Below are 15,378 nucleotides of genomic sequence, written 5' to 3' on the forward strand. Positions count from 1 at the left end.
TGCAAGTTTTTTTCTCTACCTGAGGTCTAGTGCTGTCTCAGCCAGAAGATCTCAAATCCCTGCGCTCCTGGGGCATACCATCTACTGAGCCATAGGATCCCAAATTTTTATATTTTTCTGATTTCTGTAATTTTTCAATTTTTTCTGTTTTCAATAAATTAATCTTTTTAAGAGTTGTCTCATTTCTCACAGTTTGTAAATCTTCCAGCTTGGCTCTCCAATTATGGTACCTAGCCTCTGTCTCCTTTCAGCTAGTTGCTAACACAGTCCAGCTGATTTCTGCAGAAGGAATGAACAAACAAATTTGAACAAGAAAAATGTCAAGCCTCAGAGGACAGTAACAAAAGGGCATACTGACAGGCAGCTCAGTCTAATCAGCTGCACCCCAGTATTATAAAAGGCAACATTTTTCTCTGCAAGCAACCATCGATCCTACATAAAGAGAGCTGGAAGGAGACATTGCAAGGGTGAGAATATTTTGAGTATAGAAGACTTTTCAGTCCATTCTTCCAGCACTGTTTACACACCTTATTGCAAACAGTCATTGAAAATAAAAAAATTAGTCCTTAGAATCATTCGTAGTCAGACGTGGGTCCAGGCTTTTAGCTGACCTTGGGACACTGCTGGTTGTCACAAGCTGCCTATCCTGGGGGGCCACTCATCACTCAGTATACACAAGCCAGTGACTCTGGCACTTAAAAGTGCTTCAAGAAGCTCTCACCTGCATTTGGGGCATTGTGATACAAGAAGAGTGATCTTAGCAGAATGTTTGCTATATAGAGAATTGCCTCAGGAGACACACAATACTACAGTTCCACCAAAGCAAGAGATGTCTCACTCCCTCTGCCCCTTTTCACATCCATCCCACCATATGCTCTAGTCAGCCTGCTTGGCTCAGTTCAGAGAGCCATCCCAGCAAGGAGAAGGATGCAGATGCCTTCTGCAGGATGGGTGAGCTGAACTGGCCACAGAAAGCCACAGGACCTCACAGCTGGGAAAAAGAAGATGAGCCTTTTGGTGGTGCTGATCCATTCAAGCAGCTTGCCAGGTGCATGAAACCACAGCTTCAAAGCACAGAAACTCAAATCCTTATAAAGTTCGGCCTCTTTGCTTTGGTTTTAGGTGACCAGTGCCCTTACACGCACTGCCAAAAACACGTGTCTGCCAAAAGCTGGGCTGGAGCAAGTAGCAGGCAATCAGCCTGCCAGGTGAACACCAGACCCCTCCCAGGGGCAAACAGACAAATCTAGTCCAAACTTCATTTATTTTTTGCCAGCTGAAACTGTTGGTAAATGCATCCTGATATTTTACAGCAAATATTAAACAGTCTCGCTCTACGCCAGAGCTCCCATTTCCAGGCCCAAGGCCAGTTAATACTTCATCTCTTGCTGCAGCGTGACCAGCAGTGGAACAAGCGCTAAATGAGTCCTGCTGGTCCTGGTCTGTCAAAAATCCCAAGCTGGAGCATGAGGGACCACGTGAGACACTGCCTGCCTATCACACCTTCTCCTGGTTTGATTTCTGCAGATCCCATGGAGAACCTGTTCAGGAAAAGTCAGTCTGCAGGCACAAGTTTTGCAGCTTATTATCTGGCCCACATTTTTGATGTCAGGAAAACCACTGCAAGAAAATAACTCATTATTAAGGAGAAGGGCTCCAGAGATGGTTTTTTGTTCCAGTGCAAAGGCTTTTCTTTTAGCAGGCATTTGTCTGTGGTGTTTGCAACCTAAGTACGGCAAGCAGAATCTGAAAATAACACTGACTACAAACTGATTCTTGAAACAAGTCATGTCCGTTTCTTGGCAGAGCAGTAATGGATTCTCATCACTGAGTTTTTCCAATCCTGTAATACATTAATTAGTTGGAACATATTCACATCTCAAATATCATGTCAAATCACAACTTTTAATTGCACATAATTTCTACCAGTGTTTTGGTCCACAAATTATTTTGAAATACACTAGAGTTAAAATAAAACATTTTAACCCTTTTAATTTTTAAATAAACCCATAGGAAGAAAAAAAAAATTGTTCAAGAAGAAATACAGTGATTTAAAATAAGTAATAACTTTTGCCACAGATTTTTACATTTGATTTCTTGCTTTAAAGAGAAAATCCTGTACTCGGTAACCTTTATTACCTCCTGCAGCCCTCCTGAGCCATGGAAACAGATTTCGGAAAGATGCCCAAGGCCAATAATTAAAAAAAACAACAATACTAAATCCTTTCAGCCATTTGTTTCCCAGGTCACAGAATGAAAACCTGTAGACCTCTTATTTCCAATTTTAGCACATACTCTCACTTGAGACTTAGAAAGCAGCTTGAATTTGACTTGCAAAAGAAAGAGAGAGGCATGCCCTTACTCCCTCAAGAAAGCTTGGGAAAGTCATGTGCTTTTTTTTTTATTTTAAGTTTTAGAAACTTGAACTCAAGATGTAAGACAGGAAAGGAAGGCCAAGCCAGGCAGCTGGTACAAGGAAGGTGCAGACACAGAGTCTTGTCTTGTGTCAGCTAGAAAAGACCCATATTAAAAAACAGCTTCACAAGTCCCCAGATGCCATAGTTCCTGGGACATTGCTGCACATGAAATACTGCAGCTCTGTGTGTGCTTTGCAGCATTTGAAATAAAACTGTCTTATGGATCTTCAGCTGTACCTATTTTAAAAATAAACAAACAAATAATTGAGGAAAAAAAAGGAGACTTGAAACAAAATACACATGGTCTATGGCCCCTACCGATTACTGCAGATTAATTCAATCCTAAACAAGATATGAACATTTTTCAAGAGTGCTTTCACTTGTTTATGCAGAGGATGTGTCTGACCCCCACAGTGCTGCCTGAGGTGGATCAGTGTTACCAGGCAGGGTTAAGTGGACTCAAGATGAGTGTCTAGAAGAAGCTTTTCTGATGGGACACTGGGACGGAGGGACACCAAGATGTCCCAAATCTGAACACAAAGCCTGTACTGCCATGGTTCCCATCACTGCTTGCTCTTCGAATCAGAGTGGAGACACTACCATTTAATGAAGGGGAAACTGTACAGTTACTGTGACTCTTTGTGATCCTGTTTTCTACAGCCTTTCCTCATGCAAAATTACCAGTAGTAACAGGATTTGCCCTACTTTTCTTTTTTTAGGGGTATTTTTCCAAGCCATACCAAGAGAGGGATCCTGGCTACCCCCCTTCCTCTGAAGAACTATGCATTTTCTTCACTAAAACCTTCTTTTGCTGAAAGGAGAAGCTAAAACTCAGACCAGACTATGCTAACAGATTGTAGAGCCCAGCCCAGTCCAGCCCAGTGCACAGGACTCCTCTGGAAGGATGAAACATGTCAAGTATAGTACCCTTGTCCTGCCTTGGCTGGGCCCCTCAAGTGTGTGCATGTGCCCACGTGCCTGTGTTTATGGCAAATACTATCTTCCTGCTCCCCACACAAGTACTTATTTCCTTGGAAGATAAGAGAATTAATCTGATGGTAGGAGATAATTAGGATTGTTCCTCTACACATAATACAAAATCCTTTTTGTGTACCTATTTGTGTCTACTGCATATGTGCTCACAGTTTTGACTCCTGAACAGGAAGGAACAGGTTTAAAAGGGATTATACATGTAGGAGAATACTTTGAAATCACTTAGGAAAATTCTCATTTCTCACCTTTGTCTTTAAACATTTACACAAATCTGAGGGGTTCCAAAGGGGAATTTTTATAATCCTGTTATGTGCTTACTGCATTTAAAAGCAGTTAAAACTCTAAAAATGTCCTCAAGAGGCATTGATACTAGGAGAACATTCCATTTCATTAATGGTTATTTCATTTTTGTTAAGGCTTCCTTTATCTTTAGAATACATTTGGTACAATCATGGGATAAATTAATTAGGATCAAATAATACTATGACTCATCAACATACAGGAGTTTAATGTATACTTGAATAGGTTCAACAAAAAGGTGCTACTGATCCTTGTTCCAGTGGTGTTCCTCCTGCTAACTGGCATGTAAAGTGCTTTCTTCTTTCAGCTTTGCCTTTTCACCAAATCATCTTCCTTATTCTGGGTGCCATAACATGAACTGTGAGAATCTGGTTGTATTTTGCCTGTCAATTTTTGACCTAAGGAAATGTGGTGAGAGAAGGAAAAAACAACAACTCTGTGAAGAATTTTAATACAACAAATTCCCCACCAATCCATCATTTAAACATTCTTTGCTCCAGTAATCATTGTTTTCATTTGACTGGTTGTAACAATAGCTTGGAAAAACCCTGAAAATTTCTTCGAAAAATCTGTTGGGAACAGGAATAGAAATTAAGGGAACAGTATATTTATTAAATATGACTAGAGCACATTTGTGACTCAATTCTCCTAGGTCATCCCATTATGATACCTCATTTAAATGGAGTCAGAAAAAAGCCCTACTTACCAGGAATATGTCCGCAGTCAATAAAAGGAATTTGTAAATGCTCCTCTTTTTTATTTCTTGCAATTATAATCACACCAAGGAAAGATAAGAGACACCTGCAAAATAACAGTGGCATAGTATCATTAGAAACAGTTCACTGCATCTGAGATGAGAATTTCTTTCCATGTTTCTTTTTTAAGGATTTCCAAACCCAAGTTGCTGAGTTTATAAAGAAACACATCTTCCTGGCAGCTCTATAAATTTATTTTGGGCTTCTTTCAGTCTAGATTTTGCCTCCTGAAGCTTTATTATCAGTTCCAAAGGCTCCACAGCCAAAATTACACTTCCAGCAATATATACCTAATCAGATGCCTGTGAGTGTGAGACCACAACATTCGAATCCCTGAGCAAATCTTCACAGAGCATGCAAGCTAGCATTCTAGCATGTGCAATTTCATTAACAACTCAGTCTAGCTGCGGACAATCGACATCTCTGTTGTTTTTCTCATTTGATTGTGTGTCTCAGGGGCAGGCTGCAAGCCAGGAACAATGAAAAACTGCAGTGGTTGGACACATCATCTATCCGCTGCGTGTTGGACACACAACCCCCAGTTCCTATCTGCCAAATACATGGCTGCTCATCTCCATTTTTTGTCTCTTTTCCAGCAGTCAGACAAGATAGCGGCTGTGTGCACCTACTCCAGCCCAACTGCACAAGATGAAGATGTCTGTAGCTATCAGCCCCATTTATTTGACAGCACTGTGGCAAGACACCTCCAGCAGCTCAAGGAGATCTTTTAACTATTTCATGCCCATTATTATAATTGTCACCTCTCCCAAAAGTTGTTATGGTGCTGATAGCTAGCAGAAGGTTTCTGCTCTCACAACACCTAGGCCATCCTTCAAAAACTTATTTAGTGTGCTCTGAATTTTTCTGCAGGCACACTGTTTTTCTTGACTCAGGAAGATGGGGGAGAGTCATTACAGTGCTGCCTTGTAGTCAAGCAGCTCATATAATTTGCCCATGCCCACAGGCAGCAAAGACCAGCCAGACGCACCAGTGGAAGGTAACATGGGAGGAGACGTCTCACAGCTGTGAAAGCATCCCCTATAATTTGATATTTGGTGGAGAGCAATGACTTCTCCTTCCTGCTGGAAGAACACATGATGCTGGTTATTCATTCCATTATGAGATTAGTAGTTCACAAGTGTCTCACATTTTTACATATTTGGATTCAAACCCAGGCCTCCAAACTCCCAAAGCACAAACATCAATCTTTCCTTTAATGTTTTTTTTATCCTACTATAATGGCTATTCCATAATACTTTAATAAGAAGGTGGGTTTCTTCTTACTGAGAAGAGATTCCACAAGGCAATGCTGTTTCAGTAGAAATCTTAGTGCAGATTTTAGGCTGATACACTTACCCGAACAGAAACATGAACACACTCAGTAAAGCTGCACTTTGGAATTCCCGATAAAATATGACCCCTGGAATGTGACAGAAACAAGAATTGCAGATCTTGACTGGCTTCCAAGTGATATGAATTACAGCTGGGAGGGTCAGGAGAAGTGTCATGCTTAAACAGAGCAAAAAAAATCCCAAATAAGGTATTAATACACATTGTGATGTGTTCACTTTATGTCCTATATTCCATAATCTAGGCTTTCTCAAGATACTGCATAGGACTGGAGAAGATTTAGTCAATCAGGTTGGAGCATGTGCTGGGTTGGTAATTGCACAGATGCACATATTTTTTGCATTGTCAGCAACAACTTCTATGCAGGTCAAACTCGAGGTCCTATTCACAAGCAGAGACACACCAGTACAGCTAAGAGGTTCTTCATGGACTTCATTAAGCTACTCCAACAGACCATGTGGACATCTTAACTCCAATTGGGAACAGGTTTTCAATAACTAACTGTGTCCCTGACGTTTACACCAAGTGAAGAGCTCCAGCAGCCAGGTTTGCCAAATCTTTCTAGCTGTAGGGATCACTAACTCTTTCTGGTCACCCCTCTTCCAGGAATTAGCACCTCTGTAGTGGAGGTGACAGAACCAGATGTGTATCTGGATCTCAGCTGCCCCTATTAACAGCCAGGTATATTAGCTTTAAACCACTGATGAGCACAGCTCTGCTTAGAAACGCCAGAGAGGGAACCAGTGCAGCTCAAGTGTGACTGTGTCTTCAAAGGCCGTAACTGGGGATGGGGGAATCATGAGACAAGGCACCTTCTACAAGCACCCCAGCAAGATTCAGCAGAGGTTGTTCTTTTAAGCTCTACACTGGTTTAACTAACCTGGTGCAAATGCATGTGTATCCACTCTCAAAGCTATTAAGCCATTCCTGAATAGGTACTTGATCTTTTAAGGAGGCACCAGGCCAAATTCCCCATATGGTCACAGGAACACAACCCCCTTTTGGCAAAAGTTTCCTCTTGGTCACAAAGTGTAGGTCTCTTCTAACACAGGTGCTGAGGCAATCTGCGCATGAAGCTAACTCCCCTCCTCATTAATGGCAGCTCTGCATGAGAAACTCCTGCACAGCAATGACAGGAAAGCCCCCAGCGTGTGTTAAAATGAGTCATAAATGTTCTAACAACATGATCATTTTGGCTCACTGCTGATACAGCATCTTAGTCGTCCTCCCAGCTCATGTTCTTACACTGCGCACCATTTCCAAGATTTGCAGTCCCTCTTTAACAATGCTGAGTTCAAAGTTCTCACCCAGAATAAAATGTTAAATGCTTAAAAAGTTTTTGTAGTCATTTTATTTCCTTCACTTAACCCAGAATTCCACTTTTGAAATGGAATATACGCTAACTACTATGAAGCACAGCTGGTTGTCATTTGAGTAGTTTGCCAGGCTGTTAAAATTACTCTACCAGTTCGTATAGGGAGAGGCTGGTGTGCACATGGTAAATTCATTTACTGGGTGTCAGTAAGAGGCTAGGATAAATGCAGGTACTTCTAGTAAGCCAGCAAGGCACAGTAAATCACACATATCTATTTTGGAAAGGTTAGAATTTGATTATTTTTTATAGAATTGTAGAATGATTTGGGTTGGGATGGACCTTAAAGATGATCTAGTTCTAACACCCCTGCCATTTATTTTGTTTCAGAAGTTGTGAACTTACTTATTTTTCAGAACTTAAACACCTATGACTTAGGAAAAGTTTCTTTCTGTGAAGACAAATATGACTGGTTTGGGTTCCTATCCACAAGGTTCCTATTCTTAAAAACCTGATGTTTAGAAAACCTTTCTGTAGAGGAAGAAGGTCAGAAACAAACCTGAAATGGTGGCACTGGTGGTGAAGAACACAAAATTAATGGGGACAACTGCTGTTGCTTCATACAGATGCATTGCTTGATTCAAGAACCTGCAAGATAAGCATTATTGCAACTCATGCCTACAGGACGTTCCTTGCACTTTAAGCCAGGTTAAGCCACCTCTTTTCAGTTTAACAATAAGTATGGCCATTTCTTACCACAACAGCAAGTAGCCCTGGACAGCATACATATACTGAATTTACTTACTGGTTTTGACTCTGTGGAGTACAAATGAATAGGTGAAAGCAGGAAGGCTAGTGTGGATTCTTCTAGCCATTGGCTGTCAATGGACATATTTTTGAAGCATTCCTGGAAAAATTTTGTCTGCCACAGATAAGGGAGGAATGCTAGGGTATTATTGCTTGTTATCTGCATTGGTACTTGGAAGCAGTGCTGCTTCAAGCAGCCAGGGACAAGTTGCTCTAACTCAAACAGGTTGTGTAAGGGTATATTTGCATCATGGACATGAACACAGGAGTTCTCATAGGAACTGTTTCACTTTGCTGAAGTCCACATTGCTGCTATGGCTCAATCCAGTTTGGCTGAAACACCTGTTTGTGTGTTTATCCATGCAATCACACCCCAGAAACACTCTGTCCTGCCAGGAAAGTCCAGGAAGGTGGCTTCAAGCTTGGGCGCCTTGGGTTGGAAACTCTCTGCCTGGCTCTTCAGAAAGGCAACATGAACCCTCACCAGAATCATGGACAAGAGTGAGCAGGGCCACAGGAGCATACACTGCACACAGACCTGCAGGACTGAGGCACTGGCCGTGGAGCAGCCTGCACAATCTGCAAAAAGGCAAAGCAAGTAACCCACTTGTGCAGAGACCACAGCTATCAACATTCACCCATAGAGTGATGAATCATGAGCTGGAATTGTGGATGCACCTGTAGATATTCTGTTACGTGAATGGTCATTTCAGAGAAAAAAAATCAGGAGTCTGCAGAGTATATTCAAACCTGTAAAAAGAACCACACTTGAACATTTCACTGCTGCAATATATGTGCACAGTAAAAATCCAAGCTTGGATCTGTTTTAGCCATTAAAATAATTGTGTGGTTATTTTAGCAACTGTTGAACAGTCTCCATGGTGCTTTAAAAATAAAGAAATCCTACATATCCACAGGATAGTCAGGATTTTGAAGTCATTGAAAACACCTCATTATTTTCTCCCATTTGCAACAAACTTGGTCACAGGGACTAAAACAGTGATACCAAGGCCCAGCATTGGATCCAGGAGATTGTTGCAGCACAGGCTGTTCTGAGCTAATGAATGACAGTCAAATAAAATAAGGGGGGAAAAAAATAAAATGAAAAATTTAGACTGACAGCACCGTCCCTGCTAGAAAATGCATCCAAAAGAGTAGAGAGAAAGGGACACTGAGCCCAGGGAATTAAATGGGCACATTTCACTTCTGCTTTAATTTTGGCCAGCAAAAGAAAGAAAGAAAAAATTACAAGATGGAGAGGTTAATTCAGCATCTTCTTATTTACCAAGCACTTATTTCCTATTTTAAATGCCCGGAGCTGTTCTCCCAGTGAAGACAAGCTGGATGTAAATCACTTTATAATCTGTTACAGGGGAGTTCCTGAGTCAGCCATGGAGAGTCAGTACATAATAATGCATGGACTTTCTGATTCCACATGGGAATGGTATGTTCTGCCATGAAAAAGCTGGGTTGGCTTTTCTACCGGAAAATAATCATGCAAGTAACTACTCAGGCTCACACTGGAGCAGTCTAGATGAGATTACTGAAGGCTGCTATCAGCACCAGAAGCAGAGGGACAGGCAGAAAGGGAACAGACTCTGTTCAGCTGCAAGACATATTTTACCGTGCTGCCACCCCCAGCAATCTGCAAAGGCAGCATAAACCAATCACTTCACAGACCAGAGGCCTGCAGGGAAAGCTGAAAGGTACAGTCAAACAGGATAGCAAAGTACAACATGCAGATTTAACAGAGGCAGGGAGAAAGTTGGGATAAACTCCCTTCTTCAGTCTGACTGGGGCCATAAAGCTGGGGAACAGACATGAATAATGAGGGTAAACATGGCCATTTGATTATTCAGCAATAAAGGTTTCTAAAAGTAACCCCCAAATGACTACATAAGCATACATTTCACTTAGTGTGTTAAGACCTGTGCCAAAACTAGGCAAGAAAATTTGGAAAGACCTCATTGAAGGTGATAATGAGAGGAGGCAGTGTCCATAACAATCAATTACAAACTAAGAAATAAAGCTTAAATAAACAATACAATCAGCTGGAGACAATTCATGCATCTGTCAAGGCTCTGCCAGGAGTTTGTTGCCTTAAAATGCAACTTGTATCTGGAATCATTATCAGTACCAAATAAAACTGACAGAAAAAATATGTATAAAGATTAGTAGGTAAGTAGAATCTCACTTACTTGATCTGGAAAGCACAAGAAGCTGCCATTAAAACAATCATCATATAGAAAACGGAGTAAGTTAGCTGCATTTTTCCCTTCACAGAAAGTGCTATCATGCTGGACACAGCCTTAACAGCAATGACAGTCAGTGATGCTGAAAGGGAAAGGAAGAGATTAGCAGGGCAAGATTCAGATTAGCAATGACCTCAGCACATCAGTGAGGGAGGACAAAGATCCAGGTCAGAGACACAGGTCTGATCACTTAAAATAAGACTGAGGAAGGATTTGGGCACCTAAAACAAGTGTATGATTTTATAAATGCTTGCTAAGCTACTGTCTAAGCTCAGTGGCCTTAGGTCCAAGTATGCTTTGGGTTTAGCCTTTAAGTTCTTGCAGCACACTGAACTCCCAGTTGAAGGTGGTACAACAGCCTCCACATCCTCCACACAGACTTAATTTAGCTCCAACTTCTAATTTGGAGCCCATGTTACAGTATTCAGGAGACGTCTGAGAGGTCTGGTTATCTGTTCAAAGCAGTTAGGATGCCTCTTTATAGCAGCCTGCATGTGACACTCTTGTCACCCTCAGGATTTCTCTTCTGAAACAGGAACTGGACAAAGTTGACTTCTGGGATCACATCCCAAAGCACCTAACTCTTTCCATGGGCTATATATATTATATGAAAAGCAGACAAACAACACAGAGGTCTGCACTTCATTTCAGGGGTCAGGCTCTTAAGACTGTTTACTGAATTTATCCCACACAAAGAGTATTTCAGTAGTGTCAATCCATTTAATCACTATCATTGCATCACCACAAACAAATATCGGACATCAGACAATGGTTTTAATACATGTCACCAGTTCAGAGAGGTTCTGCAAGACAAGTCTTTTAGAAAAGGGGCTGAGAGTTTAGCTAAGAGTTATTTTACGTTTCCTTTTGGAGCTCTTAGTTTATGGAAGCTAATCCAAGAAGTCTGTGATTACTGCAAATAAAATGTAATAAATTCAAAAAACCCTAAAAATTTCAAGAGTCAGGATGTGGAAATGACCTTTGAAGAAAGGTAATTAATTGTCAGGAGCACTGTCCCCCAGCTGAGATTCAGTTCCACCCTTGTGCAGAGCTTGGGAGTGTTGGATTTCAGTGGTCTGATTCATCCTCCTGTAACATTCAGATTGGCAAGGAGACCTGCACTGTGCAAAAGGTTCAGGCCAAGGGTTTGGGGAAAAGGAGGGGGAAGAAGAATGAATGCAGGTCTGTGGGTTTGATTGCAAGCATTTCTCTTATATAAAGTCCAAAAGTTCAGGGGAAGTTTAAGAGTTGCATACACCCTGTGGTGATGCGTTCATCACCATGAAATTCACTGTTTTCATGACAACCTTTCCACCAAGCACTTCACTTCTTTCTCTGTAATGGAAACAGGTGAAGTGGTTTAACAAACACAGCTGTAAAACAGAGCAGAGGTCAAATGCTGGCCTGCAGTGGTGCAAATGCTATGATACAAAGTCAAAAATACACTCAAGCCGCAACAAGACATCCATATAAAAATTGAGATTTGCACTCTAACATGGGGAAGTTATTATTTTAAAAGAACACTGACAGGTGAGTATTTTGAATTGTCCAGCTAAGGGTAAAGACTGCTAAAATTTTTTTCTGATGAAAGGGCAGTTTCCATGCCTTATAATTTTAACAAGACAGAAATGAAAGCACCAGGGGGTTTGGCTGGCTGGTTGGTTGGTCTATATTCCTCAAGAAGTGGAATGATCTTTTTCATTAAAGCAACTCTGAAACAAGTTTCAAACCTAGGAAGTTGTTTTGTCTGTTAGAACGACCTCCCCTCAAGGCTAGTGTGACAAATGATGTCACTTTCCAGCTGTTACAGCAGAAAGCTCTGAAATCCCACTATAATCTGAAATGTTTCCTCCTAAACTTATGATAACTGAGTATATACATGAGGTAAGATGATTCTCACCAAATGAATTTGCAGAGTTTTACTAAGCAAAACTTGATCAGGTTTTGTGATCACCTCCGTATTTTCTTGTTGGTAAAAGCAGCTTGCCTATCCAGTGAAACACAAGGCTGCCCTCTCTTTAAAGAAACCTTTCTACATTTAATTTACATCTGTATGAACACTCCACCAGGAATATATCACCTTTCATGAACACCCACCCCTGTGGCAGGCAGGGCCTTCCAAGGGCAGTGCCTGTGTCACACAGCTGGGAGCAAAGTTATGGGCAATTTTTCAGCACCTCCCTCACTTTGCTCAGCAGAGAGGTCAGAGACCAAGCAGAGTGCCTCAAGTGTAGATTTGTGGGGATTGCCTGGCTCCAGGACAGCTGCAGGAACCAGAGTCAGATGCGGTTCTGGGTTTCATGCTCAAGGGAAATGTCAGTATTTCAGAAGTTCCCATGAACCAGGATTTGTTTGTTTGTGTCTATTTAATAGAGCAGAAATAATGATACATTTTTCCTCAGGCTGCATATGCTCATAAAAACCTCAGCAGCCACCAGCTGAAAATGTATTTTTGGTTGATTGCAGCCAGACCACCGAACTGCAGTTAGTGCCTGCAAGGGCACAGGTTTGCAGCCTTGCTGTTGTTCATCAGCTCTGTGTGTCCCTTTCACACTGGCAGCATCAGGGCTGGCAGGATGCAAGGCAGAGTCAGCAGGGCTGTACAGACCAACTGCCCAGGTCTCCCAGGGCTTGCTTGGGGCAGCATCACGGTGGGCCTGCCCAGAACTGCAGCAGTGATGTGTAGGAATACATCTGGAAATCTTTAGGCTTCCAGTTATGCAGAAGGAGGCTGGACCTTTGCTCAGGAGTGCACAGTGCTTCATGCTCCACATGGCCGTGTTGGAAGCTGCAGAGCAGCTCAGGCGAGCTTTGCCAAAGCTCCAAGTCTCTGTGCTAGCACTGGAGTTGGGGGATAGCCACACTCACACTTCCCTCCTCCAGTTAGACCTAAGGCTCTGGGGGCTCTTCCATCTCTGCCTCATGCAGGGAGCGTGGAAATCCTTCAGTGCTTCTGCAGAGCTACAGATCCTAACATTCCTAGCGCTGGGGAACCTACATGGGATGACTGTCCCCAAAAGTTGTTCTGAAAGTCTGAGCTTTTCAGCTGAGTAAGGAACCAGTCAGGGATCTGAAGGAAGAGAGTTAATAAATCTGTGAGAGTTTTTCACACTCAGTTAAATCCAAATTTCGTACCTGGCAAAATTCAGTGAAATTCTATTTTATCAAAACCCTCATGGTCGTCTCCATTATCTTCGCAGACTGATACGTGCACCCACTGAACTCGGTAAAAAAATAACCTTTGACTTCAGTGGCACAGTTCAAGCACCCCTCACTTGAACCAAAGACTTGTGGTGTGCCATGAGGGTTTCACGAAGAAATGACAAGACAAGGACAGGAGAATTTGTCACACATAAGCCTGCAAGCATAGGACCTTTAGAGATGACCTCCTGACATTTCTCAAAACTGATTCAAGTTTAACTTTATTGAAAGCTGCTGATAAAATGGTCTCCCGTACTTCCCTGGTTATTGATTGTGGTGACAATTATAGAAAACAAACTTCAGTGGCCCACTGCATTCTTGTTCTTCTTCAGGAAAGGTGGTAAAATATGAAATGTTGCATATGCAAACAGTCAGAGATAATTAAAGTTGTTGCACAGTCACAGCATATCACTGCATTTGTTTACAGAGCACTTACAAGGTCTCAGCTGCTCTGTTTTAGAGAAGTGATTTTCACACCCTGCTCTCCAAAACAAAGTTTCAAATAGTCCACTTTCCCAGGATCTAAACCTAAAGTGTTATTTTAAAAAAGTTTCAGAATACCATTGCACATAGCATATTAATTTGAGGGTATCTGTAAAAAGAAATAGTCCCAGAAATAAGCATAGAAACTACGTTTCATAATCAGCTTTTCTCTTCACAAAGAGACTCCAGTAAAAATCATGTGAAATGTTTCAATGATTCTCCTAGAGCACACTGCTTTGAAATGGCTCTAATCTAAACTATCCAGAGAGACAAGGAATTATCAAGTAACAGACAGGAACATTTAACTGTATAATACGTTCTTACCCAGTAGTGCTACCATCATTAACAAAACCACGATGTGTTTCACAGCCTTTCTTTTGTAAAAATAGAGGAGAATGCAGAATATTATAATTTCTAAAATCTGAAAATAAAAGAGAAGAAAGTTAGAGCTGTGAAACTATGTAATAACTGCTTCATTCAAAGTCTTTGAGATGTCATATTCATTTTTGCTGCTCTACCTGTTCAAAGAAAAATGGCTTTGTAAAATATCTTCTGCTAAAAAAGAACTATTGACAGTTGACTGAGCTAACAACTGTTGTCATTTATCTTTCCTGTTACAGCAAAAGTTAAACGCTGAGCATTTCTTATATCTTTAGTTTTTATTTTTGCACTTCTACCTGTATTTTATCACTGGTAATGTTGAGAAGACTTTTTTTTAATGTGACAGAAAAAGTACCAATATTTATCAGTAATAATACTTACAGAAACTCTGTTTGTAATTCTTATGGAGTAAAGCACCTAGCTAAAGAAAGAGCAATCTCTCCTTTTAGCTATAGTATTCCTAATGCCACTCACTCTGTGTGATGTGAAAACTTATTTTTGCTACCCTCTTTGCCCTTCTCATCATTCCTACTAAAAACTCCCCTCAAAATTTTGTCCAAATTCTCTGCCTTACATCATAAGGAGGAAAGCGTTTATTTCACGTGATAGCTCTCAAATCAGAGGTACCTGCCAGGAGCTTACCTTGAAAAGTTCAATGACACACTACACCACACCACAGGACATGTTGAGATGCTGAAGCAGGTTTACCTACACCATGCATGGTCCAGTTTTGCTCCTTCAATAACATGTGACAGCTAAATGACAGACAGTTAAATTTGCTGACTTGCTGTTAATGTGTCTCTGCGGATTCCCTCAGTAACTCCTGCCTTTTGCCATCTCAACAGCATGGGTATTTTGCCTTCTACCCAAAGGGGTTGCCCAAATATCCCTCTCTACACCTAAAGAAAACAGCAAGTGCAAGGGCCATAAAGCTTCTGTGAAGCAGGAGTGACGCACCTCTGCACCTAAGGGGTGCTCAGGAGCCTGGTAGCCTTAGAGATAGCATGAAGAGAGAGAAGTTCATTTGTGCATGTCAGAAAGTAATCAAATGGGGGAAATAAGACAGAAAATGAGATTGTCATCATTACTGAATCTCATTATTGTTATTTTTTTCCAACAAAGCAAAT

The 15,378-nt window shown here is 41.3% G+C and overlaps 1 protein-coding gene across 1 annotated transcript in view; it reads right to left on the bottom strand.

Moving 5' to 3' along the window:
- Positions 1-4,013: 4,013 nt before the first annotated feature.
- NIPAL2 (NIPA like domain containing 2) overlaps positions 4,014-15,378 on the bottom strand; it is a gene marked incomplete at both ends in the record, with an annotated part of 53,161 nt that continues 41,796 nt past the window's right edge. The window contains 6 exons of the mRNA XM_082277274.1: positions 4,014-4,108; positions 4,417-4,511; positions 5,822-5,885; positions 7,687-7,775; positions 10,133-10,268; positions 14,195-14,291. Coding sequence (XP_082133400.1) covers positions 4,014-4,108; positions 4,417-4,511; positions 5,822-5,885; positions 7,687-7,775; positions 10,133-10,268; positions 14,195-14,291 — 576 coding nt within the window. The remainder of the gene's footprint in view (positions 4,109-4,416; positions 4,512-5,821; positions 5,886-7,686; positions 7,776-10,132; positions 10,269-14,194; positions 14,292-15,378) is intronic.

The sequence above is a fragment of the Coloeus monedula genome (assembly GCF_965178545.1).
Source record: "Coloeus monedula genome assembly, chromosome: 1".
NCBI lineage: Eukaryota > Metazoa > Chordata > Aves > Passeriformes > Corvidae > Coloeus > Coloeus monedula.